Genomic DNA, 25,637 nt, shown 5'->3' with positions numbered 1-25,637 from the left:
ATTCCAGACTGGCACACCAGATTGACACACAAGCACACAGTCTAACCTCTTTGAGCCGGTGCTCCTTCTCGGCTACTATGTGCTGAATCATCATGGCTACTGAGTAAACCCAGGAGATCACCATGCAGAGAGGCATCATGTGCTCAATCACAAAGAGAAAACTGAAAATGACAACAACACAGGGCATCAGGAGAAAACCAAATACACACACTGAGTTTTAAATACACACAATCTTCAGGACTTCTATCAAGTTTCTTACTCATCTCTGGTGTAACATGGGTAGGGGAACATCTGAACGTAGTTACCCGGCTCCACAACATCATGGCCCACAAATGTGTTGATGATAGCTCTCTCTATCATATCTGAGGACAAAGAGAGAGAAAGAGAGGTGGATGGCTAAGTTGTTAGGTTCACATCTATAAAACTGCACTATTAGTATTACAAGATTTTGTAACACCTTTCTTTTAAGAAATATCCATTCCTAATGTGTGATGAAGAATGTAGAGACAGAAGTGACGGTTTCTTTAAGACAAATGAGGGCGGTTTTGTGTGATTAAAATCTCTGCACACAAAACTGACTTAAAAGAATCAGGGCTAAATGGGGCAATGGAGGCTGATGAAGTCTGATGGCCTGTAAAAATATGTCATACTTGCTGAACTAATAGTCATACATGATTACATATCCATGAATCCTGCCTTATACTATTAAAAAAATAAAAAAAATAATAAAAAAAGAAAAAGTATATTAGCTTCTTTATTATGCAAAACATTCTGCATAAACATTTACTACTTTGATTTTTGCGTTTTTACTATTTGTGTGATTAAAACCGGTCAACCCCAGAGGAGTTTCGCCATATCTCTCAGCTAATATGAGCTTCACATTTCTAGACCAGCATTTCAGATGCATCGTTAAGGATCAGCTTTCTGTGTCAGATGAGCTGCTTCACTGCTCCAAGCCTTCTGAATAAAAGATGACCTGCAGCCAGAAAGTGCTTCTCCTGCAGCTTGCACAGGTGCGCCCTCTTCACAGTGCACAGTGGTAAGCATTTTACCAGAATAAATCCTTCTTTTAGTTAAACAAACTAAACAATGCATTTGACACCACACTGGACCTGTGTCGGGGGGTTTGATTTATAGCAAAGACTGTATCCATCTGCAGACTGCACGAAAACACCAATTCCAACCATCAAATCAGATCCAACCTTATCAATTATGCATCAAATCCATATCAAGCCAGTATAATCACTACAGTATATTCAGTCGTCAGGATTACAGGATTACAATTACTTACCCTGGATCCATACAAAACCATAGAGGAAATAAAATTTCCCCCCAGTGTTGGGACCAGGGCGCCAGTAGGCCCGTCTGATTTCGTTGGTCTTCTCTGTAAAGCTGGAGTTTTGTCTGATTTTGTACTGAACATGCGGAGGTAGGGAGCCATCTTTATTAGTTTGGAAAATCACACCTGAAAAGAAAGACGACATAATGTGAAATTGTGTGTGTGAATTATTTTTTATTTTATTTCATCTGAGATATCAACAAGTTACATTTTCTGAGTTCTATTTTTTTTTATGCTCTCACATACAGTATGTGCTCTCTTGGTCAGGCTGTTTTCTCTGCAGAATACGTTATATAGTAACAACAACTCATTTCACATAGTTTACATAAGAGCACAGGGACATACTGGCAAACACAGACACGTTGTCCTGGTAGGCCTGGTTGAGGGTGTAGTTGACAATGCTGTCTTCGTCAGGAAAGCCCTTGAAGACATCCACACTGACCTGAAAACACAAGCCACAAGAAAGACACAATTCATCCACATCTGAAATGGAATTACAAAAATAACTGTTTAGAGATGCTGATCATAAATCTGAGAGTCAATGTATTTTATGGGATCCTTTATTTTGATATTTTTCAGCCTCTTTGTAGATTAATAAATGTTTAAAGCTCAGCAGTTATCTGTTTCAAGGTTGCAATCTTGTATGTGTGGACTGACTGCGTTGACTCTGTTAAGGCTGAAGTGACTGATTTAAAGCTCTATTACACAATTTTAATATACACTATAAGACCAATTACCATCCCTCTGTACGCATGAGAGACCAAGATCATTCTTTTGGGTTTAAGAAAATAGATTGGGGATTATAGTCTGGAAATTAAATCTATAACCATACTATTTTCAAAACTTCTCCACACTTGAAATCAAATTGCATACTGTTCTGTGTTCATGCCACACAGAAACACTGCCTATTAGAATAACAATACAGCAGTCCTTCATATGCTTATACTAAACTTCAGCATGTGCAGGTAGATTTTCAGAAACTTTTAACATAGAAAATACCTGAGTGGATTTCAGCACTATTTCCATATATGAATTGTTTTATTCTTTGTTGTGCTGGTCTGAGCTGGGAATCTGTTTTAAAAATTGCTGCCTTGACCTAATTTAAAACACTACTTTTCTCTTTGCAATTATGTTTACTCTGAGAACTCATCAACTGTAGCCTAACTGGAAGAAATTCTGCTATAAAGTTCACAACTAATATTTTCAGAAAATATATTTATTTCCTGTGGGTGAGCAACTAACTGACCGCTTTGTGCTTATGTGCAAGAATTGGTTTTATTATCACCCACTTCAAATATTTTTTGCTTGAAGTTAGTTAACTGAACATGAATGCTTTGAAAAAAGTCATAACTCCTTTAGTTATAAAATACTTTGAAGACCTTATATCCGGGCTGCTCGAGGCAGCTTTTTCAAGAAATATAATTTGCATGTCAAAAAGTACCACAAGTACTACATCTGCAAGGCAGCATACTTTTCTGTGTATTCTGACCCAATTTAGTGGTTTTTGTGACAATTATATATCAGCCGCTATCCTGACCTTAGACATGAAATGTGTCCATCCACAGGCAGCATTGTCGATGGTGTCCAGCTGCTCCAGTAGGGTGGAAGTGTTAGGAAGGCTGTAATTTCCCTCCATGAGACCCTGCATCAGTTCACTGTCTGTGCCATTCAGCAGCTCTGGGTGCTGTTGAAGCTCTGAGGACAGCTGGGCAGACAGGAGAAACAAGATGCATGGAGCTGAACATGACATTTCATGGTTTCGGACTTAACTCCAAATACTGTTGCGTGACACTGTGTGTGTGATAAATAATCTTAAAAAGGGGCTTGTGGGTGAGTATACCTGCTTTAGCCACACAAGGTGGTTGTGCAGCCGGCCCTCCTCCAGATAAGTCCGTAGCTGGGCAGAGATGTTGAGCCATACCCGGGTATAATGTGATACATTCCCGACAAATGCAAAAGTCTCATTTGCCTGACAAAAAAAACAAAAAAAAACAATGAAATGAAGTGAAGAAATGTTTTGTTTTTCTATCTACTGTCCTTTCTTCACCCCTCCCTCCTTGTCCCAGCCACCTGCTCCCATAGTCTGTGCAAAACAACACATAACAGTAAATGTTTGTGCTAGCAGCATCAAAAATTCTACAGGAACAGTGTTCTCAAGTGGTTTCAAGTGAACCCAGCAATTTTAGGAATGCATGATTTATGGCTTTAACATGGGATGCAAATGATAAAACTATTCCACAGTTTGCTCTAAGGTCTCACATAAATCATGCTGGGAGTCGCTGGGCCTGGATTCAGTATCTATAAGTGTAAATAAAAATGCACATGCAGCAATATCCAGACTTTAAAGAATTGTGTTATATCATTCTAGACAACATAACACAATATTCTTTAAACAGCTGTAGACTATTTGTACAGATGGAATAATTCTCATCTGGTGCTCTGATAAGTATTTCTGGTAGCAGGAAGGTAGTATAACAGCTGTGTCAGGTGACAAAGACAGTGCTGTCTACTCACTTTTTGAATAACTTTGTCCACTTGGGAGCCTAACGGGGAGTAGAGGATTTTGGGATTTGTAGTCATCAAGTGAACCAGTAGGCCCAGATTCCTCTGTTCTTTGCTGGTGAATCCCAGAGAGCTCATGTTGCCCTGCTTCAAAGCCTCCGGCTCAATGATCCTGCAACAAGAGGAAGACATAACTGCCAAGTCACAATACAGAGGACTACAATCTGGACGTTATCTCCCACAGGCTGGAAAGATAAATAGAAATGAAAACAGATTTTTCTCATGTTACTTATGTTGTCTTTTACATCATGTAATGCAAACAGCTGCAAATTTCAAAAGGAAATTAAATTGTTCAGAGTCAAATCCTACAAGAAAATAACATCACAATTCTTCTATCCGAAATAAGGTCCTGCAAAGATTTAGGAGTAAGACTTGATACAAGAAAAGAAAAAGAAGTTATTGTCCTGCTTTTCTATAATCCAACAAACAAACGTTCTGAGACTTTGACCTAGAAAAGTCACTGATGCCTTCATTTTATTTAGATTAGATTAGCAAAAAGCTACAGTCTCTGTCTTAACTCCAGGTATTTAATTTAGGTATGTAGAACAAAGTGGTTGATGAGCTTGAAGCAGGGCAACTGGACTTGTATTGTTTCTTGAAGACATTTGTCATGATGCATTCAAGTACTGTAGTACTTATGGTAGTTTAAACTCTACCGTAAAAGTTTTTAGATTTCCTTTCTGCAGTGAACAGTTTTGGTATTCTAACAGTTAAAATCTGTTGCATCCTTTGACGAATTGTGTTTTTGTTCATTTGCATGTCTTTTCAATCATAGTTGTCACTAACAGAAATCAGTGTTTAAACTGCTTCTCTGTGCTTCTGTTCATTTTATTCTCAACCACACAACAAACTGTTCTTCACACTGTCAGAGTCATTTCTGGATCTGATCACCCACCTGTTGTTCCCACACAGAATGGGCTGCAGTCCAGCCCACAGTTGCACAAATGCTGAAAACTGAGAATGAGGATTCTCTGCTTCCTCCTTCCCTTTTCCACCTCCTGTTCCACCACCTCCACCTTCCTCTGCTCCTTCCTCACTGTCCTCTCCTGGAATGTCAGTTGTGTTAGGGCCCCATGTGGTGGCATTAAGGGGCCAGGTCATATTTTGAGGAGTTGCAGAATTTCGGCCGGTACAGGCTCCTTTAGGGAGTAGCCGAGCCAGTCCAGAGAGCAGGTCCACATCCTTGAGAAGCCTCTCTACTTCAGCCAGGTCCTTTAATAGGGACCCAAGATGAGACTGAGAGAGGGGAACCAAAGAGCTGGGCTGCTCCAGGTGAAGCTGGTGGAATGAAGAATTTTGTGTTATACAATTCCTCTTTGTAAAAAGTAAAGTAAAGATCCCCTGCTTTACCTTCTCAGTGACGCTCTGTGTGTTGATCTGTTCTCTTAACTCAAGACTGAGGTGCCTGAAGCGCTCTGACCTTTGACCCTCCCCTCCACTGCACACTGCATTGGAATAAGCCTGCAGGACTGATTGCTGCGTCTCCGGCACCATCAGAATTTTACTGAGCTCAGAGGCCCCGCTCTCCCCACAGGTGAGGGTCTCTAACATGGATCCAGTCAGAAGGACGCCCTGTGGAAGACAACCAACATGCTAACCGTTATTTATTAGCTTTCAAAGATCCTCAGTGACATGTTACCTCCTTTGAAATTCATTGATTTGATGGGTTGAAGTTAGCTTGTAATAGCTGCTGGTAGCTGGTAGTATACTTTCTATTCTGTCCTACTTTTAGTCCTACTTTTAACCCTATCTACGTCACTGGTCCACTGTGACCAAATACAACAAATGTTTGCAGATCTGTTAAGATCCACACAGTTGTTTAGATCTTCATTCTAAATGCTATTGCTTGTTAGGTTGCATACGATTGCCTGGTCATGCTTACATCTTAGAGAGCAAAACAGAGCTGTGAGACAGCAGGTTTACCTCCACCTCCTTCATTTCCTGCTGGTCATTTCTCTGGTTTCCTGTGATATCAGTCAGACCTAAAGCCCGGGACATCAGTTGGAGTAGAGCCTGCTTATGTGCTGCTTTAGTTGGGTCACGTAGGGCTTTGTGTATCAGACCTCCATCCAGACTGTGCACACCTCCCAGCAGCTTCTCCTTTAGGTTAAGGTATAGAGGACACAGGAAAGACAAGAGTAGACATCATGTACCACTGGCATGTAGTTAGAATATGACTATGTAAGTAAATGGTACCTCAAAACTAAGAACTTTGTCTCCGTGTTTTTGTTTGGTGTCTTTTGCCCCCTGCATCCAACTTTGTGTGCCTCCACCATCTCTAAAGGATGTACCGAAGATAAGTCTGTACACCTACAGGACACACACAGAATATAGACATGGGTACGTAGGAATGCTTTGTGAAAACCGGATAGAAGCAGTTCTCTCTTGCCAGGATGAGGAGACAACAGCTTAACAGGAGAATTCTCTGTTAGTTCATTCCTTTCTCACAAATTTAATGAACACAACTGCAGTTTGGCTGCTAGTTAAATCCCTCAGACTGTTGAATTTGCTGAGATGGACATCACCACAAAGTTTTAAAGTTTGATGTTTACTCAGAGTAATAGAATAAAGTCAAGACCGCCTGTTTATATTCATTTTTGTAAAGAATGTAGTATTGTATGGCATTGCCAAAGACATTTTGATTTTGAATTCTTATTTTCTTGCCATTATTAGTTGTGCATTACTTAATGCTGCAATAAAACAGTGGTAGGATTGACAAACATACAGAAACTTCTGGAGGTCAGAGGGTAAAGTTTCTTTACCCCATCCAATCTCCTGGCAATTTAATTGCACATGTTAACTGTCACTTTCAGGGTCAGACTCATTTAGTAGAGAGCTGTGTCATATGAAGAAAATCACTGTGTGATAAAGCACTTCCTTACTGCACTTCTGTCAGTAGTTGGATGAAAACTGGCACCAAAAATTGAAACAAAAACAAGCCATACCAGTGTACACAAACTCAAGTAAGTTGAGGAGTAATAAGTGAACACGTACAGAACTGAGGGTGAGGTGATGTCTGAGTGTAATGGTGACAGTTAATCACCTCTCTGAGGCTCACTGGAGTACTGAGCAACAGGGTGGCAGCAGAGTTGGAAAGGGAAAGGTTCTTGACCAGGAACTGCTGGAAAGCTGACTGGTTCTTCAACACACTGGCCAGTGTGAAGCCTGCAGCCAAAACACACATATGCAAACATATTTTGTATTTGCACTTTTATCTGTTTCTTTGTGATACTCCTCACTGCTTTCCAATTTGTTTTTCCTGTTTTCAATCACCATTTACAATGGTGAAAACCTATTACATATATGTCTACATCCTGACTTTGAAAGGATCTAAAAGCATCTAAAATGCACCAGCAGGAGGAAAATATATCACTGCAAACTACTGTTAAACAACTCCATATGGACTGATGCCCAGCTCTCAGTACCGCTGCTTTGAATTAGTGATGTCCAACTGTGTGGAACAAGCATTGTGCCCTTGACTCCATCGTTAGTGATGGAAACCTGGAGGATACTATTAGTAAAGTGCAGCTGCATGTCAGACCTTGGCTGCTGTTGTAGTCTGTTGGTAAAGGGGTGGAGCTGAGACTTTCCAGATGCTGCAGCATTGTGTCCAGCTCTTGACCCAAACCAGGCCGGTCAGATGTGAAGAGTCGGTTCTGTTCAACCACTTCACTGATCCGCTCCAGCAGCTGGGTCACACTGACAGACGTAGATTTAGACAGGAAACAACAGTTACTTTGTCCTTTTCTTCTTCAGACATACTGCTCCATATAGAGAAGCACACAAAGCATTTCAGTACTTTGTTAATTTCAGAAACATAACGTTTCATATTGGAGGCAAGATGAGCGTCACATATGTGAGCCTGATGGTAGCACTTTCACTTTTCAATGGCATCAGTAGTGCTTCTTCCTGCCCATTAGAGGTTGCTGAAAGGCCTCTACAGAATTAACCAACAGAGCCACAGACATTTTTTGCCATTTACTCTGCTTTGTCCTGTGCTTTTAGACGATTGCCACTCCATTTGGTTTGGTCTAGTCATAAAAACAGTTAGAGTTAAGGATAAAAGCTACATGATTTAGTAACCGTCGCTATCCGGAAACTTTGTTTTAGACTTAACAGCTACATAACCATACTTATGCATACAATGCTGGCACTTTGCACAATCATTATGGTCGGACCTACATTTAATGACCTCTAATTGATAGACCCTTATGGCCAAAAGTAATTACATTACATTACTGTTAGGGAGCTTCGTGTATACTGGCAGGAATGAATGTTTGCAGCATTTCAGTCTTATTTTTAGAATTTGATGAAACGTGTAAGCTATAAGATTGAACATGTTTTTTTCAGTTTTAACAGAAATAATAAACGTGTCTAAAAGCTAATGAAACTTATAAAGGTTTAATGACTACATATACTCACGTGGAGTTCTTGTACTGCAGGAAACCAAATTCATCCCGTTGTCCATCTGGACACAGGGACTGCATGATGGGAATGATGCCAGCGGAGGTGAGTGGTGCTGCACTGTAAAAGGCTAGGTAACATGAGGGAGGGACAAAAAGAGAAAAGACAGAGGCACAAACAAAGGAAGAGGTTGTGGCAGGAGAGTGGTAAGGGATGTAGGTGTAGAAAAAGGAAAGGATGAGGGGTTGGTTTATCATGTAAAGAAAACCAGAGGAACAAACAAGACAATGAGCAAGAAAAAGCAGAAGGAGAGAATCTGTGTTAGCTCTGGAAAAGAAACAAAGATGTCAGAGGCACAGCAGCTAATGACCTGAGAGGCTCCCACATGTCAATGCTGAACACACCGGCCTTTTATCATTTTGTTGCACAGAAATGGCCTGTGATTTTTTTTCCCTTATGTGTTTATAAACACTTGCTGGACCAGCTCTCAACCAGGGAAAAAAAATTGAGCTCCTGTTAATAGCTCCATGTTTCCATGGTTACCATGCCGCTAAAGCTTGCCTGTGAGTGAGGATCATCTGTATGTCAAATCCAAGCTCAGATTAAAACAACATTTTATAGACAGAAATATGAAAAAATCTAGCAATCAATTAACCGCAGATAATTCCATTGTGCAAAATGTCATTTGAGTAATGGAGGTGCAGAGCATGAAGTAGGTCAAGTCATTCATCAGCTCATTGACATCTAGTCCTCTCTGACCACCAAGCTGAGAGCAAAGGTAATCAAGTGCAGGAGTTAAATACAGGTCAGAATCCATAATTACGTTGAACATGAATAGTCAAGAGACAGCTGCTGCATGGAACAAGAATTACATGGATTGAACAGCACATCGTTAAATTAAGCCAGGAGTTATTACGGAAAACCACAAAGCAACACACACACGCAGGTACAGAATGCACATCCAAAATAATTCATTCAACAACCTAATCATACTGTGATTTGTTAGTTCTGCTGTGCAGCCCCTTTGTTTGAAAGAAAGTATCCACATCAATATTCATACAAGTGTGTTCCTCTGTGTCTGGTTCTGCACTGCAGTGTTAATTTGGCCTGAATAAATCTCTTTAACCACCTATAAACAGTGTGAAACAATATGGCGTCCTGTGGTGATGATGGAGCTCAGTCAATGGCTCAGTCAGCACGCAGACACCAGAACACAGAGGAACTCACTCACAAGCAGAAGTAAATGTGTTTTACCTGAGTACACAAACAGACACAATTGAAACCCAGAAACATCAGTCATTCATAGGCTCATCGAAACTAAATGAATGTAAGGTGTATGTCTGTGGATGCTCTCATTCATCCAGGTCATAGTCAGTTCCAAGAGGCAATTTAAATTGAGGCAACTGGACTTAAGGATTGTTTTTTGAAGACATTTCGCCACTACCCTGTGTGGCTTCTTCAGTTCTGCTAGTGTTCGGGTGGTTGTAAGTTTGCAGTTTTAAAGAAAATAAATGTAAAATATGATTCACCTTGGCTGTCCTTGAACGCCTAAAGCTGACATGGTCACTAACCATGCTAACAGTGCCCAAAGATTCCAGATTCCAGATTCATATACAAACACTGTAATATGTGTGATTTATGTTACTTTAAATGTTAATCTTAATCTTTTTACGGCATAATAGACCCATTTGCTTTTTGTTATCATGAAAAAATGTTATGAGCTACTGAGTGACTGAAAGAGGATGAACAGACCTGAGTAGGTTCAAACATTTATCATTAGTGTCAGCCAGGGTCTGGTGTGATGACAAAACAAATGTATTGTAACACTTACACACTGGTCCATCCAACATGTTGAGAACATGCATCATGCACAGAAAAGAAAGAAACACAGGCGAGAAGACAGAAACAAAAGAAAGAACCACAGAAATGAGACAGGTGAAACAAAAAGAACAAAGACAAAAAGCATCAAAATAAACTGGGTGCTTCTAACACACAGCTAACAGTAACTAAACAGTAACATGTACTAAAATGTGAAAAACTGAGGACACAATACTAGAAGAAGGGACACAGAAACTTCAGCGCATGGTGGGAGGGTAAATCATATATTAACAACAAACTGCAGCAGACTAACAAAAGTATGCGTTTGCGTGTTTAAAATGCACAATGATACTACATAATTTTATCTAAGCAAATATGAGACAGCAGTGTTCAAGTCCTATGTTTAAACCAACACCACAAATACATGAAAGAAAAGAGGACGTCACATCAACCCCACCAACAGTTCCTTCTGTTGAGACAAACATCAAACTGTTATGGGAAATGAGCTTCTAAGTAAAATTGTACCTTTAACCCAAACTGCTCTGTGTGTTTGGTGCTCCATACAAAGGTGGGATTGAAGAACAACTACATAAAACTCAATAAAAATGGAGGCACAATATGGTATAAACGTTAAGAGGTGGCTGTGGAGAGGAGTGCAGCTGTTGTGTAAAATATAAGTTGGTTAAATATAGTGAGAGCTTTTCTAAAGCAACTTTGTAATGCCTCTTTTAATTAAATTTCTCTGCCAGTTTTTTATGAGTGAGTTTGATAGAACAGAGATTAGGAGTGTTTTGCCACTCTGACATAACATTTCTGTTCACTAATTTAGTGAAGGTGCCACACAGGTTTATACACATTTGGTTGTTCCCCTCACACACTCCACATCTCTGATATGGGAAAAGAATACGACAAACATTTCCAGTCCTTTTCCATTTCACCACAGCAGTAAAATTAGCTAAGCCAAAAGCCTATTAGGTCTTTTTGTAAAAATAAATGTTTGAAACCACAATTATGTTGTTTTTATTCAAAAAGGTGCAGTAATGTCCTCAAACAGCTTGAGTCAATTTAAGCAAATGAGGTAACAGTGCATTTGTTACAGTGTGGATGTGATTAATCCACATTTGGTGCTGTAGTAAGTTGCAGCAGCAAGGTGGTGCATTTATCTATATATATATACACATATCTTTAGTAAGTACAACTGTATTTGGAGACACATCAGAGACACATAAAAATGAATGATCAAAATATAACTAACACAAATTTGAACAAACTGGTAGCCTGGCCAGTCATATCTATTCATCCAAATACTCCAATAAAATGGTTCAGGAATTCTTCCTCTTTACACACACTCAGTCCAAAACCTGTTGCACCAGTTGTAACCATTTACCCAAAAAATGAGGTGGGCTGATGACTCACACGAGTGTCCAAGATCTTTGTCAAAGGCTGCTTATTCAACAGTATTTGCAGAAATGCTAAGAACCACCTTGGATTTTCACATTTTTATAGCAAAACCATCAACAGTAATTTTACGAGTGAACCTACTCCACTGCATGCAATTGTAGATGATTGTTGATACTAGCTTTATTTCTCTGATTGGTTGTGAATGTCCATCTAAATGCATCCAGAGGCAGTTTATTTAGTATCTGTTGGCACTGCCCTCTGAAATCTGATTTACACCCAATCCAATAGAAAAACAATAGGCCGGCTGGCCAGGCTAACAGACTGGAATCAGTGTGTGATACATTGAAATGGAAAAAAGGAGCTCATTTTATAGCTGATAATTCACTATCTTCATTTTACAGACTCTATGATCTGTCTTCGGGGGTTCTGAGGGTTAAGTGTGCACCAACTACATTAACCAATCCCTTTTGGGTCTTCAGCTATGATGTTCTGTGTCAGCTTACCTTCCTTGACAGGAATTGCTGGCTTCTTCTGCCTTAGACCCAGGAGGATGAAAAAGAGGACAAGTGGGATGAAAATCTCAAAAGCCAGCACCCACTGGAAGAGAACAAAATACAGCATGATTTCATGAGATTTTTTTTTCAAGACTTTTTCTTAATGATGTTCACCGTTGAGGTCAAGGAGCATTTCTTTAGTATGAAACCTCATTATTTGCCATCTCCCTGATCCTGACAATGCTATGGAATAGACCCAAGTTTGCCTGCTGCCACATATTGATGTGTTAAAGATGTCCAGTCTGCTAAACATGTATATCTGCTCTTAGGCTGCCAGTACCAAAACATTTTTATTGACAGCAGTCATTTTGAGGATGCATGATGCCTATCTTGCATTATATCAAATGGCTGTGTTAAGAAAAATACGGTCAGTAACTGAGAATTGAATTAGCCTGCCTCTCAGCTGGACATACAGCAGACCGAAGCCAGGAGAGGAGAGGAGAGGAGAGGAGAGGAGAGGAGAGGAGAGGAGAGGAGAGGAGAGGCCCATCTGACGCCTTTTTAGACAATCCATGGCCAAACATTGTTTACCACATAAGAACAAAGGTCCACAGTCAGACTCTGTATTATGACCATCACACAGTTCTGTGCAAATGAAAACCACAGCTCACATGCTGGCCTAAAGTAAATAAGCCCGTTGGCACTTAGGTCAACTTCCTGCCTTTCTGTTGGTGTAGCTCTCTCTCAGCTTCGTTACCCAGTGTCTTGAATTTAACATGTCTTCTTTCACCAGTCCTCAATGAATCTTAATATCTATACTAAATATGATGACCATATGGCCATATGAGGTCACCACAGATTCTGCCTGGAACTGTGTGTGTGTTGAATACAACAGGATAGTGCTCTCTTGTTCCATTGTCAGCATGGAGCCATGGGAAACATAATGTCTTTGTATGTCTGTCTTAGACACGCACACACACACAGAGCTCTTCTGTGTGTTTCTGTCTATGAAGGTCGTGACAGACAAATGGGCCTTTCATGTGAAGACAAGAGCCTTCTGACACAAAAAACAAAACTGCTCTTCTCACATTATAAAATATATTCATATGATGGGGCACCTACAAAGGAATACAAAGTTGCATACACAAAAACACACAAACATGTTATGAATGCATTTAAAATATGAAACTCAGATGTAATATGTTTTTAAATAAATGTGGACTGTCTGAAAAATGAACATACACTCACCAAGAGTCTGCGAGTCACTTGTTAAAATTCCTATATTGATTTTCATGTCTTGGAGAAATAAAAGCAAAAATCTCATTTGAATAACAAATCAGCAGAGCACTCTGCGAGAGTGTCTGATGCTGCAGTTTCCCCTCTTATCCAAATTTACATGTTAGAGGTCAAACTTCCTGCAGGCACCAACTCACCATCAACAACTCACTGCCACTTCTTTATTCTTAAAGTTGCATTAATTTATCAGTAAGGACTGCCATGGCTGTGTGTAGTATGAAAGGGGCTGTCAACTTCTACCCGAATGAACTGACAGAATCACTTTAACACCCTGAAATTATTGTTCTTCTTTGGGATGTACAACCTCTTCTGCAAAAAATGTAACACACAATTAATACTCCTACACACAAATGACACACAGACTGGTGTTTCTAAAAGAGAACATACCACAAAGATTCGCTCATGCATGTTTCCCACTGTGCCTACACACATTTTATGAGTCATCAGAGCTAGGTGATACAGCACAGAGAAGGACATTCACAAAGATGGGTTTTATTTGGTGGCTTATTATTGTCAACTATTCCATGTGACTTCATTTTGAGACAAACACACATGGTCTGAAGCATAAAAATTATGTGTAGCTCGAGGCCTTGGAATCAGGGTTATTTATAAAAAAAAATTAAACAGCTGTTCAGTTGCAGTCATGAATATTTATTTTACTTCTCATAGGAGATCTTAGCCTCTGTGGCTGTGTCATTTGACATAATTTCAGCCCAATAATAGCCTGAATTTAAAGACCATTCAGTCACACAATAAGTCAACTGTAACACAAAGGGATCTGTGATACTGTTGCTGATATCTTATCTTATCTTATCTTATACATTATTAAGCAGATGCTCACTACTCATTTGCAGTTCAATTATTAAGGAAGCTGATTATGACTCTGAAAGAGTTGACTGAGGCTGGAGGGTTCAGAGAGCACAGGCAGGGAACAGTGCCAAAGCTGATCCAGATCACACAATTATAATGCATGCATCTATAGTACATACACATGAGGGTCTATAGGTAAAGAGTGTTGATGATCATTTAAATTCACATTTAATGAACAGTATGGGGTATGTATTGTACAAAGACAAGGGCTGGACTGACAATCTTTTTTTTTAAAAGAAAGACTTCATTCTGGTTAACAGAACCAACTATTTAGCACTATGCACTGTTATGAACCTCAAATAAAACAGACACATACCATTAAACAGTGTGTACATGGGAAATGTCTGGATGTGTTTTGAATGCATTCCAGTTGTGCCACCATGCTTTCTAAGACGGCTGTGCGAGGACAAAGTCATCTCCCTGGGGTAACATGAGCACATACACTTGCTTGGTGCCAGAGACTGAGCACTCAGCAGACGGGTACAGACCACAGGGAAGATTGGCTGTGTCAGTACAGGGGGTGGCGTCCTCATGTCCTTGTTCCTACTACTGATACAGGACACAGACCAGGCTTTCCTGCCACATACAGGGATGCAGCAGCTTACTGGGGAATTGCATTGGTCAGCTTTTCTGTTGAGTGATGGGACCACACGCAAAACAATCCAGATAGAAAAGTTGCTTCTTTTTTTTTAAATACATTTGAGTAGTATTATTATTTGGTATGTTTTGTAGAAATCGGATTTTGATATATTACACAATCAAGCTGACCACATTACATTAATTATGTAAGTGGCAAAGAGGCTGGAACAGGTGCATGCACTGAGCAGAAAGAGCTTTGTTTGAAACTTACTCCTCTTGAACTCTACTGGACTACAAGTACTCAAGTAAGGGTAAGAGTAGTCAAAACACAATAAATATAGAACAAAAGTTTCTTGAATTTGAATTTGAATAGCATTTATAGAGCATAGTGGCTGATTGATGTTGATTTATGACCCATGAGCACCAATCTGTGTTTTTTTAAACCATTAGTCTCAGTCTGTGTTTCTTCATTTAGTCTTTTACCTGACAGGTCTTGACTGCTGCAATAGCTTAAAATCTATGGGTTTTGCTGAGAACAGATTGAAGCCTAGCATTTCTCTGTGAAACCCCATAGTAAATCAGAGTGACCTCCACTGAAAACATAAGTAACCACAAACACAACTCTATGTCCATCTAGCTCCACTGAAGCAGCATGCACTGTGACCTGTGGCTGCAGTCCACTGTGATGAACCTCTAAACAAGCTCTGAACTCTTAATGGTTTCTACATAGTTTTCATCTCATAATTCCACAAGAACTCTGTATCCTTCTCTTGAATCCAAACACTACTAGAAATATCACTGAAGGCTGAAAAATGGTCACTGTCCCATGCAAACTATTATGTCTATTGTTGACCATTGTTGACTATGGTCATTGCTGGGAATGGTGTAACAAAGAATGCTGTCCCCAGCCTTGATTGGGTTCTGGTGAATCTTGTCATCTCCAGAGGAGGCTGTACAGCTCCTAATACATTAAAAATATTTTAGGCTGCTTCTGAGCCAATTTTTAAGCTAAATTAGTTATTTTAGAGTAGGGCCACATTTTAGCCTTAGTCAGGCAATTTTATGCCTGCAGTGTATGGGAGGAAGGGAGGGGCGATTAGCTGCTCCTAAGCAGCCGCCAGAAGCCCAGATAAATTTTCTGACAGTTCTGCCAGCTGAAGCAGACTGTATGCCCAGCTGGGGACTCATTGTGAGGTTACTAGAAATATACAGGCCTGTTGCTCAATTCTTGACATGTTGGACTCATGCCTGTTCTTAGATTCACCAAAACATAGCTGTCCAATAGTACTATTTGCTGTCACAATAGGCTAATTCCTATCCTATTTTTAACAGCAGACAACAAAAATGGTTAAGGTTAGCTAGCTTAGCAGATTTCCTTACTTATTTACTTATTTCATGTAATTTGGAGATGTTACCCTTTTCAGAATAAATGCTGTTCATTATTAAAATTAGCTTAAAATGATATGGACCTTTGATATCAGAATTAAGATTAAATACTAGCTGACAAAAGTAACAGTACCTAACAGACATCACAGTCTCAATATAGTAATCACACACATCTTTCTTCCTTAACATCAATTTGACAAAACCTCTCCTGCAGTAAAGCCTGAACCCCAACAAGCCTCACACCTCCTTTCCTCTTGGCGGGAGGAATCACTCCTCTAAATGGATGTGTCATCTTCAGCCTGGCTGCCACACACTGCAGTCTCTCCCTCTAATCATGCTCATCTTTTAAAGGGGCACTCCAACCCAAAAAATATTGCTGATTTATCAAGATTATAACCACCAGTGAGCAATTTCATTTGGCTTAAAACTGGTTTGTCCTCAAGCAATGCAACTAAAGGACACTTAGTCCGAGGGTTTAACAGAAGTCAGACAGCAGTGACAAAGACATGTTTAACAGAATAAACTGACCAAATGTTTATCAGATAGGGAGAAATGTTGCTGTCCTCTTTCTTAGGGTGCAGTAGAAGTCAGTGGACTAACATGCTAACTCAGCTGACAAATTGTTTACAAATGTGCTCTGAACACAGACCACATCCTCTTACGTCTGCCCCACTATTTCTCCATGGCTCATGTTGGTTCTTCCTCTCTCCTGTGCTCTGCTTGAAGGTGTGTGTAGATTAGTGGTGTTGCCAACAGGTGCTCTATAAATGGACGCCATTATTCTGATGCTGAGTTTTGTAGAGCTCTGTCTTTTGTCTGCTTGCCTGCACACCCACACGGCCCTAGATTCTTTTCTTTCTCTGAATACCCGGGTATTTCAGGCTAATAATTTCTCCTCTATCATAATAATAATGCACTCTTTTTCAAGAGTTTCAATGTCTTCTCTTCTGCTAATATTCCAGCAGCAGCAACAGTTCACAAAAGAAAATCCGTCTTTGTGCTCTTTGGTATAGTGCAACAACATATTGAACAACTTATCTACACTGTTCAGAATATTAAAGGGAACACTAAAATAACACATCCTTGATCTCAATGAATGAAATATTCCAGTTGAAAATAACATAAAAGTGATTAATGTAAATCAAAATTATAATCCCATGGATGTCTGGACTTGGAATCATGCTCCTGCAGATGCACCTGCAGAACCTCTCCTTTATAGGGCTGGTCTTGATAACTGCCTCTCATTTCCACCTGTTGTCTGTTCCATTTGCACAACAGCAGCTGAAACAGATTCACAATCTGTTTTTTTGCGCAGTGTAGTTTTACTTATTCAACAGAACTCATTAGTAAATTTTAAAACAAATGTGCCAGAGCAGAAGCACTCAGACCCCGTTTACAGATACACAGGTATTTTGAAAAACTGAGACTTTTCCCTGCGTTTGTGCCTTTTAACATGAGTTTTCGCCTCTGAAGACTAACCTTTCTAAAAACTCCAGCAAAAGCGTGAGATTTCGGAAAACGGCGTATCGTGTTTTAATGTGAACTGACAAAAACAGAGAAAAACGGCAGAGAGTTTGCGGCAGTCTGCACGACCTTTTTTTGTGTAGTACGGCTGCCAGAGTAGGCTGTAGTCTAGTACTGGAGGCATTTCGGGTAGCGTTTGCATTTCTGTTGGTGTAAGCACTTTTTATGAGTTTGCATTTGCAAATACAGCTCCTCTTACTATCTAGAGGAGCAGAGACATGTTAGGTCTCCAGGTTCAGCAATGTTGGAACAACTTCTGACACAGAGAGCTAAGACTGCTTTCTCCTACACTGCCATCCGCGTATTTATGCGGGTTAATGTAAAAGGAAACTTTTTTAAAACGATGATGTGTGCACGATGTTATTTTGGAAAACGGAGGGAAGGAAATATTTGTTTTTCAAAATACCAACATATGTGTAAACGGGGTCTAAAACACCAAATCACATATGTGATATCCTGGTTCACCATCAAAGCTTACTGACTGACAGTTTGGCAACTAGTAGTGGAAAGAAGTGGGTGGATTCTGCAGGATACTAACAGAACAACACACATCCCATGTACAATACACATATTCTACATACAAAGATGACCAATATTTCCTAAATTATCACATTTTTGATATGTAGTTGTCTTTACACCGACTGAGGAAACAGTGGACAGTCTTGGTGACGTACATAAAAAGTAAAGGGGTCTGAATGCTTCCTGAAACTACTGTATTTCAACCCAAGACAATGAATGACAGCCTCAGCACTTTTTCACTTATAGTGTGTTACTTTTTCTCCATCTTATCTATAGAATAGATCAAAATATATCTGTGGTGCACTTCCCAGAGGGAAGGAGGAAGGTGCTCTTAATAATTCATTAGCTGTCTGAGCCTTTTTCCAGCACCAACCACGCTGCTGTCTGCAACAGCTAAAGCCTACTGGCACAGACTGGCAGCCAAGGGTACTGAAGGACCTTCTACCAGCAGTTGTGCTCTACCAGAATGTTCCATGATGCAAAGTGCCCGCTTTCTGCTTAAAAAGCATTGAATCAAAGTCCAATCAAGCTACTACACATCCATGATGGTGTATTATGCTATGCCATTTTAAGGTGGAGGTTTAGTTGTTTTTTTGAGACCATAGAGAATAATGGATAACTTACATCATTACAACTTGCATTTAAAGGATAAAAAAAGGAAAAGGAAAAAGGCATTTAACTCACCTTTTTGTTCATGCTGTCTTAATCTTAGCTGTTATTTTGTTCACAACTCAGCAGCTTTGTAGTGCATTATAAGTGTTTTAGATTCTACCATTCTAACTTTATCTTGTTGCTAAACATCATTTAGCATCAGCTTCCATTTGCTCTTAACTAAAAGATAAAAATAACAGTTATATTTTATGATAATGCATTGTTATTTTGATACATTCGGGTATAACTTCCAGGGGTGGAACATTAACAATGTATTGTGTGCAGCAGAAAGACGATGACCGAACCTGCCACTTCTACTTGGAAGCATTTTTTGACATAGATAACTTAGTTGACTTCTTTTAAACCATCTGTCTTCAGCATCTTGTCTCTGAGGTGTTAGGTACACTGCTGAGCCCTGACCTTTGGACCTGGCTCTAAGAATGGGACATACTTTGTTAACCAGGATGCTGTGTTTATTGAAAATCCTTTCTGATACTCCTGATACTTAAGGGATTACTTCTACACAGGTTGACAGCCTCTTTCCTGTTGTTGTGTCTTTTGTTTTTTGTGGCTATGACCAGTGCCCAGTTTGAATAGCCACATGCTAGTGGTGATTTGTGATTGATGTGTCATTGTTTTTTCTGTTTTTCTTCTGTCCTTACTGGCTATGGGTTGTCCTCTTAGGTGCAGAGTTCTGAAGATTCCTGGCTAGTGTTGCAGTGGGTAGTGGGAGTCAAACAGCTAATATTGGTCTGTGTGGGTGGATTTTTTTTGTACACCTCGGCGTTGAGGCTTCTGTCCTCTGTATGTGTATTCTGTAGTCCAAACAAGCAAAACTGTTGCTCCTGGTGTCACCCCGAGTTGATGTTTCTGGATTAATGTGTTCCATGAACTGTTTCACTGGGACACATGGGACTTGATAGTGACCCAGGTCCATATAGCTAAACCAATGAGTTGGAGCAGTTACAGCACATCTATTCCCTTTTTTGGTTTTGAATTGTGTAATCATATTTTGTAATTGTACTATATTGAAAAAAACAAAAATAAAAATTATTCATTCATTCATTCATCTTCCATGTAAAGGTTGGCCACTATTGGAGGCACAGGTGACCCCATGGCACAGCTGTGCTTCTGCCTCTAAAAATTCCCAACATATTGGAAATAGATGGTGGTCTGGTATCACATTTTGGTATCCAAAGAAAATGTGAGTATGGCTTCTGGTCACATATCAACAAGGGGATGATTATTATTTACACTGTTTAGAATTTTAGAACCAATACACAGAAAGAACAGAGCAACATATTATACTCTAAAAAGTCTAAATCAGTATTAAAACACTGTATTTACATGGACAACTTCCAGTTTTTGTGGCAGCCCTGTGCTAAAAAAGAGTGACTATAATCTAGGTCAGAGCATTTCCATAACCTCAATTTGATTCCTGTTTTCCTCTGAAGACTGCATTTCACTTTTGTTTGAAATTCATCCAGTATTATTTCATATGTTTAAATATACCTATTCAAAAGTACACTTCTTTACCTACTGCCATGCTTATTACAAAGCACACACTGTCCCAATGACAAGCCTGCCACAATCTACCTCTCCTGACTACAGGTTTCCCCATACAAAGATCCATATTTTAATGCTCACTGGGAGAGGCAATCCTACCACAGAAACACCCACAACAAATGATGACAAAACAAGCATAAAGCTATGACATCATCTGAATGATTGTGGTATATTGACTTGTTTTTTTTTTGTTTTTTTTGTCAAATCACAGTATTTAAGCTGTGTCCAATATTTGAATTAAGTAGACCTTGGCTTCCATGTTTGTAGAGGTACCTTTTTACCTCCCAGTATTTATAGAGTACCCCTTCTAACCTTCCATTTCTCTAGTGTCTACTGGCTCCAGTGAACCAGCTGCTAGTCTATTAGACATTACAGATAGCATTTATAATTCATTTACCTTCCAGTTAACCTTCTGCTGCAGATATACATGCACTCTTATTAGTCAGCAGCATCATCCTTTATCCCTCACCACTTAAAAACATTTTTTTTCACACTTCCTCCTCCTTTCTTATTTTTCTCATTTCATATTAAATCTATGTCTCGGAGTCCTCAGCTCTGTGCAGTCTCCATAGATACCCAAACCAGTGGATTTAACCCAGCCCACTGACTATCATTCAAAGATGGACTAGATCTAGGTCAGACACGCTGCTGGCTGCTACTGCTGCTGCTGATGCAGACAAACTGCTCTGTACAGCCGAGCAGTTTGTTTGATTACTGTATGTCACATTGAGTTTAAGTTGTGATTCGGCCTTTACGTTACACATTGTCCTAACAGAAATGTCTAACTGTGTACATAGTGTTACCTAAGTAGAAAATATCCAATATCCAAAATAGATGGAACATACATTAGAGCTTTTTTACATGCCAAACACTTACATAAATAAAATGGACAATATTGAAGATAGATATAATCACGGTAATGTTTATATATTGAATGATAGGCCCAAACACGTAGGCCGATAAACTGGTGCTTTTTCTGAGACCAGGCTTGTTTAAGATGGACTTAGGTCAAGTGCAAAAAGTGGAGTCTGTTGGTCAAATAATTCGAAATGTGAAATCCTTGAATGATTTTATGGAAACGGTGTGCTCCCTTCTAAGAGGAAGGGGACCAGCTTGTTATCAGCACAAAGTTCAAATGAATGCACATCTGTGAAGGCACCCTTAATACACAATGAATGTTAGTGCAACATATACTGCCCTTTCTCCTCTTATATTTGTTAATAGATAGATAAGAATTAGCCAAATGTTAAACCACTTGAACTTGACTCATAAATGTCACAAATTAGCCAGAGAATATGACCAGACATTTTACCAGTGGCAGGAGAAGAGACATGCTAGCTTTATTTTGGGATTTGGGTTGCACCAGTAGTAGTCTGTTTCTCAAATCGCTACATGACACACCCAGAATAAATTGCAGGCTGTTTCACCTAAACATTTCATTTTACCTAAACTAAAAATGTGAAGCATGAACCCCAGATCCTGTGGACAGGTACTTTAAAACTACCTCCAAGTTGGTGGGAGGGGCATATTTTCTCAACATATCATTGCTCTTTAGAAGGGAGTATGAAGCAGTACCTACTTCACGTTGGTAATATTATTTGCAGAATGTTATATATGAATATTTTTTACAACTCAGTGACCCCAGAATAAGCACCCAAAAGTGCCCAATGCTACAATTAACAGCACGCATTTTCACTGCTTTCCATTTTCTTATGTAAATACAAGTGAATGCAAAAAAGGGTAAAATAAAATTTCTCATATACTTGAATAAATGTACTGCCTTTGCTAATTAAAGAAAATCCTCCATGATAATCTTCATAACACTTTATGCAACTAGGCCATGATGACTTCTGATTTGCGTACAAGGTGGTCTCTGTCAGTAGGGACGAACATAGGGGATTGATGCTATCTCAGCTAGATGCTGACTTTGCTTTCATCATCAATTCTATGGACAGCTTTAATCAGGGCAAACCAGAGCAGTGTGATTATACTGTAAATCTAGACAGAAATGATGCAGCTGCTACTATAAATATAACAGCAGCTCTCTGCTGCATATCGTGCCTTGATTTGTCTGCAGGTAGATGTGCTAAAAATAGCTGCCCCCCCCATCTCTGACCCTACATACAGCAAATGCTACCCCCTTCATCAGGACAACAGTAAAAGCAGCAGAACACGAAAAAGAGCCAGCTGTCAGAGGACAGCTCCAACACAAGCATCACTAAAATAAATCAGCTGATGGGCATTAGGATTTCTGATGGCTAATAATAGACCCTGAAAAGATTAAAGGCTTCACAATATGTACCGTCAGATGGAATGGTTGTAGGGGTCATCATTAGATTATCACACATCTGGAGGATCTCTCAGTATTAATGCCTGCCTGTTGTTTATGATTTTTGGTTTGTTTAACAGAAAACAGTATAAGGTTTTGAGACAAAGACTGGTAACGAGCCTAGAAAATGTAAAATAATTGTTATCTACTTATAATCTACACGATTACAGATGGTACAAACGACATACAATCCAGTGCTACAACCTACTGAGCTTTTATTCTATTCATTTGCAACTTTATTTTGGCTTATCTCTTCTTTAATGTGCTCTGCTGTGTTCTGGCCATCTTGGCTTGCCAGCCCAACAACTAGCACATCAGTGCTTACCCCTTCACAAAGTTAACAAAAGTAAATTCTACCTGAACCCCCAGTAAGCCGACTTCAGCTTTACAACTCTGGTTAGCTGGTCATCCAAGTAGGCAGTGTCTTGCTCTCTACTACAATCATTGTAATGCATTCATTATCACAGTATATATTTGGGTCACATAGGTTCGACGTTTGACACTTGAACACATGATACAGATCTGTATCTGTATTCTGAAAGTATATTCTTTATAGGCAGGCACATTTACGAAGTTACAGTTGTCTTTTTTTATCACGATCACACAGCAGACACGTTGTACTTCTTCTATTGTTTTTATAATGATTCATTTTGCAGATTTGCCTATGCTGGATGATCAAAATCAAATCCAATCATTGCTAAGTATGAATGAGAGTTTATGCCAAATTGTTCCTTATTCCTACAAGGCATTCTTGAGATATTATAGAGATGGATGGCTAGACAGGCAACCTAAAAACATAATGCGTCTGGCTATGACTGTCTAGAGAATGATTCATAAAGTATTAAGAAATAGGATTTATAAGACTCTTAACATCCTGCGATTTAGTGCTTCTTCGTGGCAGCTGCTGCAGAACAAGGAGCACAGTTTACTGTGAAATGGCATAATGATAAAAGGATGATGTTTCAATGACTAACAGCCTCCTTCTGTCTTTGACCTGGTGCAAAATATTACTCAACACCTCTTCGTGTAAATGTCTTGACATCCCTGAACATCTCTTCATAACAGAAGGCCATCTCTTCGATAGCTACTGCTTTCTATGCCCGAGATCAGTTCCATTAGTTAGGAGGACTAAAAATGGAACTGCAGGTTCTACTACAGGAAGAATGTACACAGAAACCTCTTATGATTCTGCAGTCACTTTCAATTTAAGCTGATAAAATGAACGTCACCAGAAGGATTGAGGTTGTGAGGTTGATGTATTAACCAGTATGTTAATAGTGGACTATTACACTACCAAAAATGCAACTCATTACAGTAACTAACAGTAACTTATACAGTATTCCTTCAATGGATTCTATTTTGCAAAAATAGGTCATGGCAAGTAACCGTCAAAGGCAGTGCACTCCCTGAAGAACCACAATCCAGAGACTAAATCTCTGAGTGTTATGTGTAACTACATTAATCACATGGCAAGCTTTTAGGTTTTTAAGAAGTGGGGCCTAATGATGGAACATGTTACAGAATGTGTGCACTCCACTTTTTGGGAGATTATCTCAAATTAAGGATTAAAAATCTCAAACCTCAATTTTAAATATCATTATAAACAGGTCTGCTTCTTTAAATTCTCCTAACTAAAAGTAAATGCCCTTAAATGATTACCATAACCCCCAAAACCAAAACAAAACAATATATATTTCATCCTTTATTCCCATAGGTAGACCTTTGGATGTTCTCTCTAGAACATTTAGCAGCAGGTGGTGCTTAAGGTGGAGTTCCACACTGGCATCTTCAAATGTTTTTAGCGTTAATATGACACATCCTATGAATAGCTTTTGGATATGATGATATCATGATTATCACATGTCAACACGTTCCGTGCCTACACACAACTAACAAACACAAGCGTGGAATTACACAACTGTTGTTTATCCGCGAACAACAACCTGTTTGACAGCATGGGCACATACAGAGCACAGGCTCCTGCTTCCCAGCATCACTGCGGTGTTATTCTAATGTATGCTGCTCCTAACATTTGCACTCAGATACAGGTGCTGGTGGAATTAGCCCAAATAAAGGCTGCAGGCGATGCAGCAGCAGCAGCAGCAGCAACAGAGCTGGCTGTGAAGCGACGCCCGTCGACTTCACCAAACAAGACACTTTATTTATACATTTTCATTCACAGCCATGCGAACAAATGTCTCGTCTTACCGGTCCCCTCCTCTTCAGGGAGATGTTCTTCCACAAAAGAAGGTGGAGCTGGTGCAGGAATCCCATTTTCCTCCAACTTCTGCTTCAGTGTGTCCTAATTTTAACAAATTAACATACCGGCAGTGGCCTGTGAATGGGTTTAAATAACCGGGGGATTTCTGTCCCTTTCCTGGGCATCCCGTCCAAGCCTGTCACGGCGCTGGAGATGTGTCGGCCTTTAGCTAACGGAGAAAAATGTTATTCCGCTAATTTAACCACGGAATGCGCGTCTGCCTGTGACAGGAGGTGAAAACGGGACTGTTTGTTTTCTGTCTGTCATCCTCCGTGTGTCGGCGGAGCATCGGTTGGCTCCTCCCGCGGAGTCAGTCCAGCTGTATAACGCAGTCCTCTGAGCTGAAGCAGGAAGCCGAAGTGGAAGCAGCCCTACATTAAGGCAACAGCAGCCATTAAATGCTGCACTTCCGGCCAGACTTTCAAAACAAAAGCTCTGGTGACGCTCTAAAAACCATGCTTTTTATAACCAGTTGCTTCTTATATTTATTAATATATATATGTTTACTTACCATATAGGTTTTGGATATAAAAATAAAAGTTCTAAAGGATGATATGTAAATATGTACTTAATGAAAAGATTATCAATATCACAGTTATCTCTCCACCAACATGTATAATAAGAATAAAGAGGCATATG

The 25,637-nt window shown here is 39.6% G+C and overlaps 1 protein-coding gene across 8 annotated transcripts in view; it reads right to left on the bottom strand.

Moving 5' to 3' along the window:
- The window catches only part of abca2 (ATP-binding cassette, sub-family A (ABC1), member 2), a 41,613-nt gene extending 16,299 nt beyond the window's left edge, over positions 1–25,314 (bottom strand). For 4 of the 8 annotated variants that reach the window (XR_003671219.1, XM_028413444.1, XM_028413447.1 and 1 more), the window contains exons 1-17: positions 24,947–25,314; positions 12,028–12,121; positions 11,469–11,471; positions 8,324–8,435; positions 7,443–7,600; positions 6,945–7,066; positions 6,098–6,211; positions 5,825–6,001; positions 5,252–5,473; positions 4,797–5,179; positions 3,854–4,013; positions 3,180–3,308; positions 2,877–3,044; positions 1,685–1,781; positions 1,292–1,465; positions 260–362; positions 47–161 (exon numbers count right to left, since the gene is read on the bottom strand). Coding sequence is in view for 7 of the 8 variants with exons in the window: in XM_028413444.1 (XP_028269245.1) it covers positions 47–161; positions 260–362; positions 1,292–1,465; positions 1,685–1,781; positions 2,877–3,044; positions 3,180–3,308; positions 3,854–4,013; positions 4,797–5,179; positions 5,252–5,473; positions 5,825–6,001; positions 6,098–6,211; positions 6,945–7,066; positions 7,443–7,600; positions 8,324–8,435; positions 11,469–11,471; positions 12,028–12,121; positions 24,947–25,012 (2,397 nt within the window). In the remaining variant the exon portion in view is untranslated. Of the gene's footprint in view, positions 1–46; positions 162–259; positions 363–1,291; positions 1,466–1,684; positions 1,782–2,876; positions 3,045–3,179; positions 3,309–3,853; positions 4,014–4,796; positions 5,180–5,251; positions 5,474–5,824; positions 6,002–6,097; positions 6,212–6,895; positions 7,067–7,442; positions 7,601–8,323; positions 8,436–11,468; positions 11,472–12,027; positions 12,122–24,946 lie in introns of those variants that run through there. The other 4 variants (XM_028413445.1, XM_028413451.1, XM_028413449.1 and 1 more) reach the window with 3 other exon arrangements.
- Positions 25,315–25,637: the final 323 nt, after the last annotated feature.

The sequence above is a fragment of the Parambassis ranga genome, chromosome 9 (genome assembly GCF_900634625.1).
Source record: "Parambassis ranga chromosome 9, fParRan2.1, whole genome shotgun sequence".
In the NCBI taxonomy this organism is placed as follows: domain Eukaryota; kingdom Metazoa; phylum Chordata; class Actinopteri; family Ambassidae; genus Parambassis; species Parambassis ranga.
The sequence above is the reverse complement of the archived record's forward strand: the minus strand, read 5'-3'. Positions and strand labels throughout refer to the sequence as shown.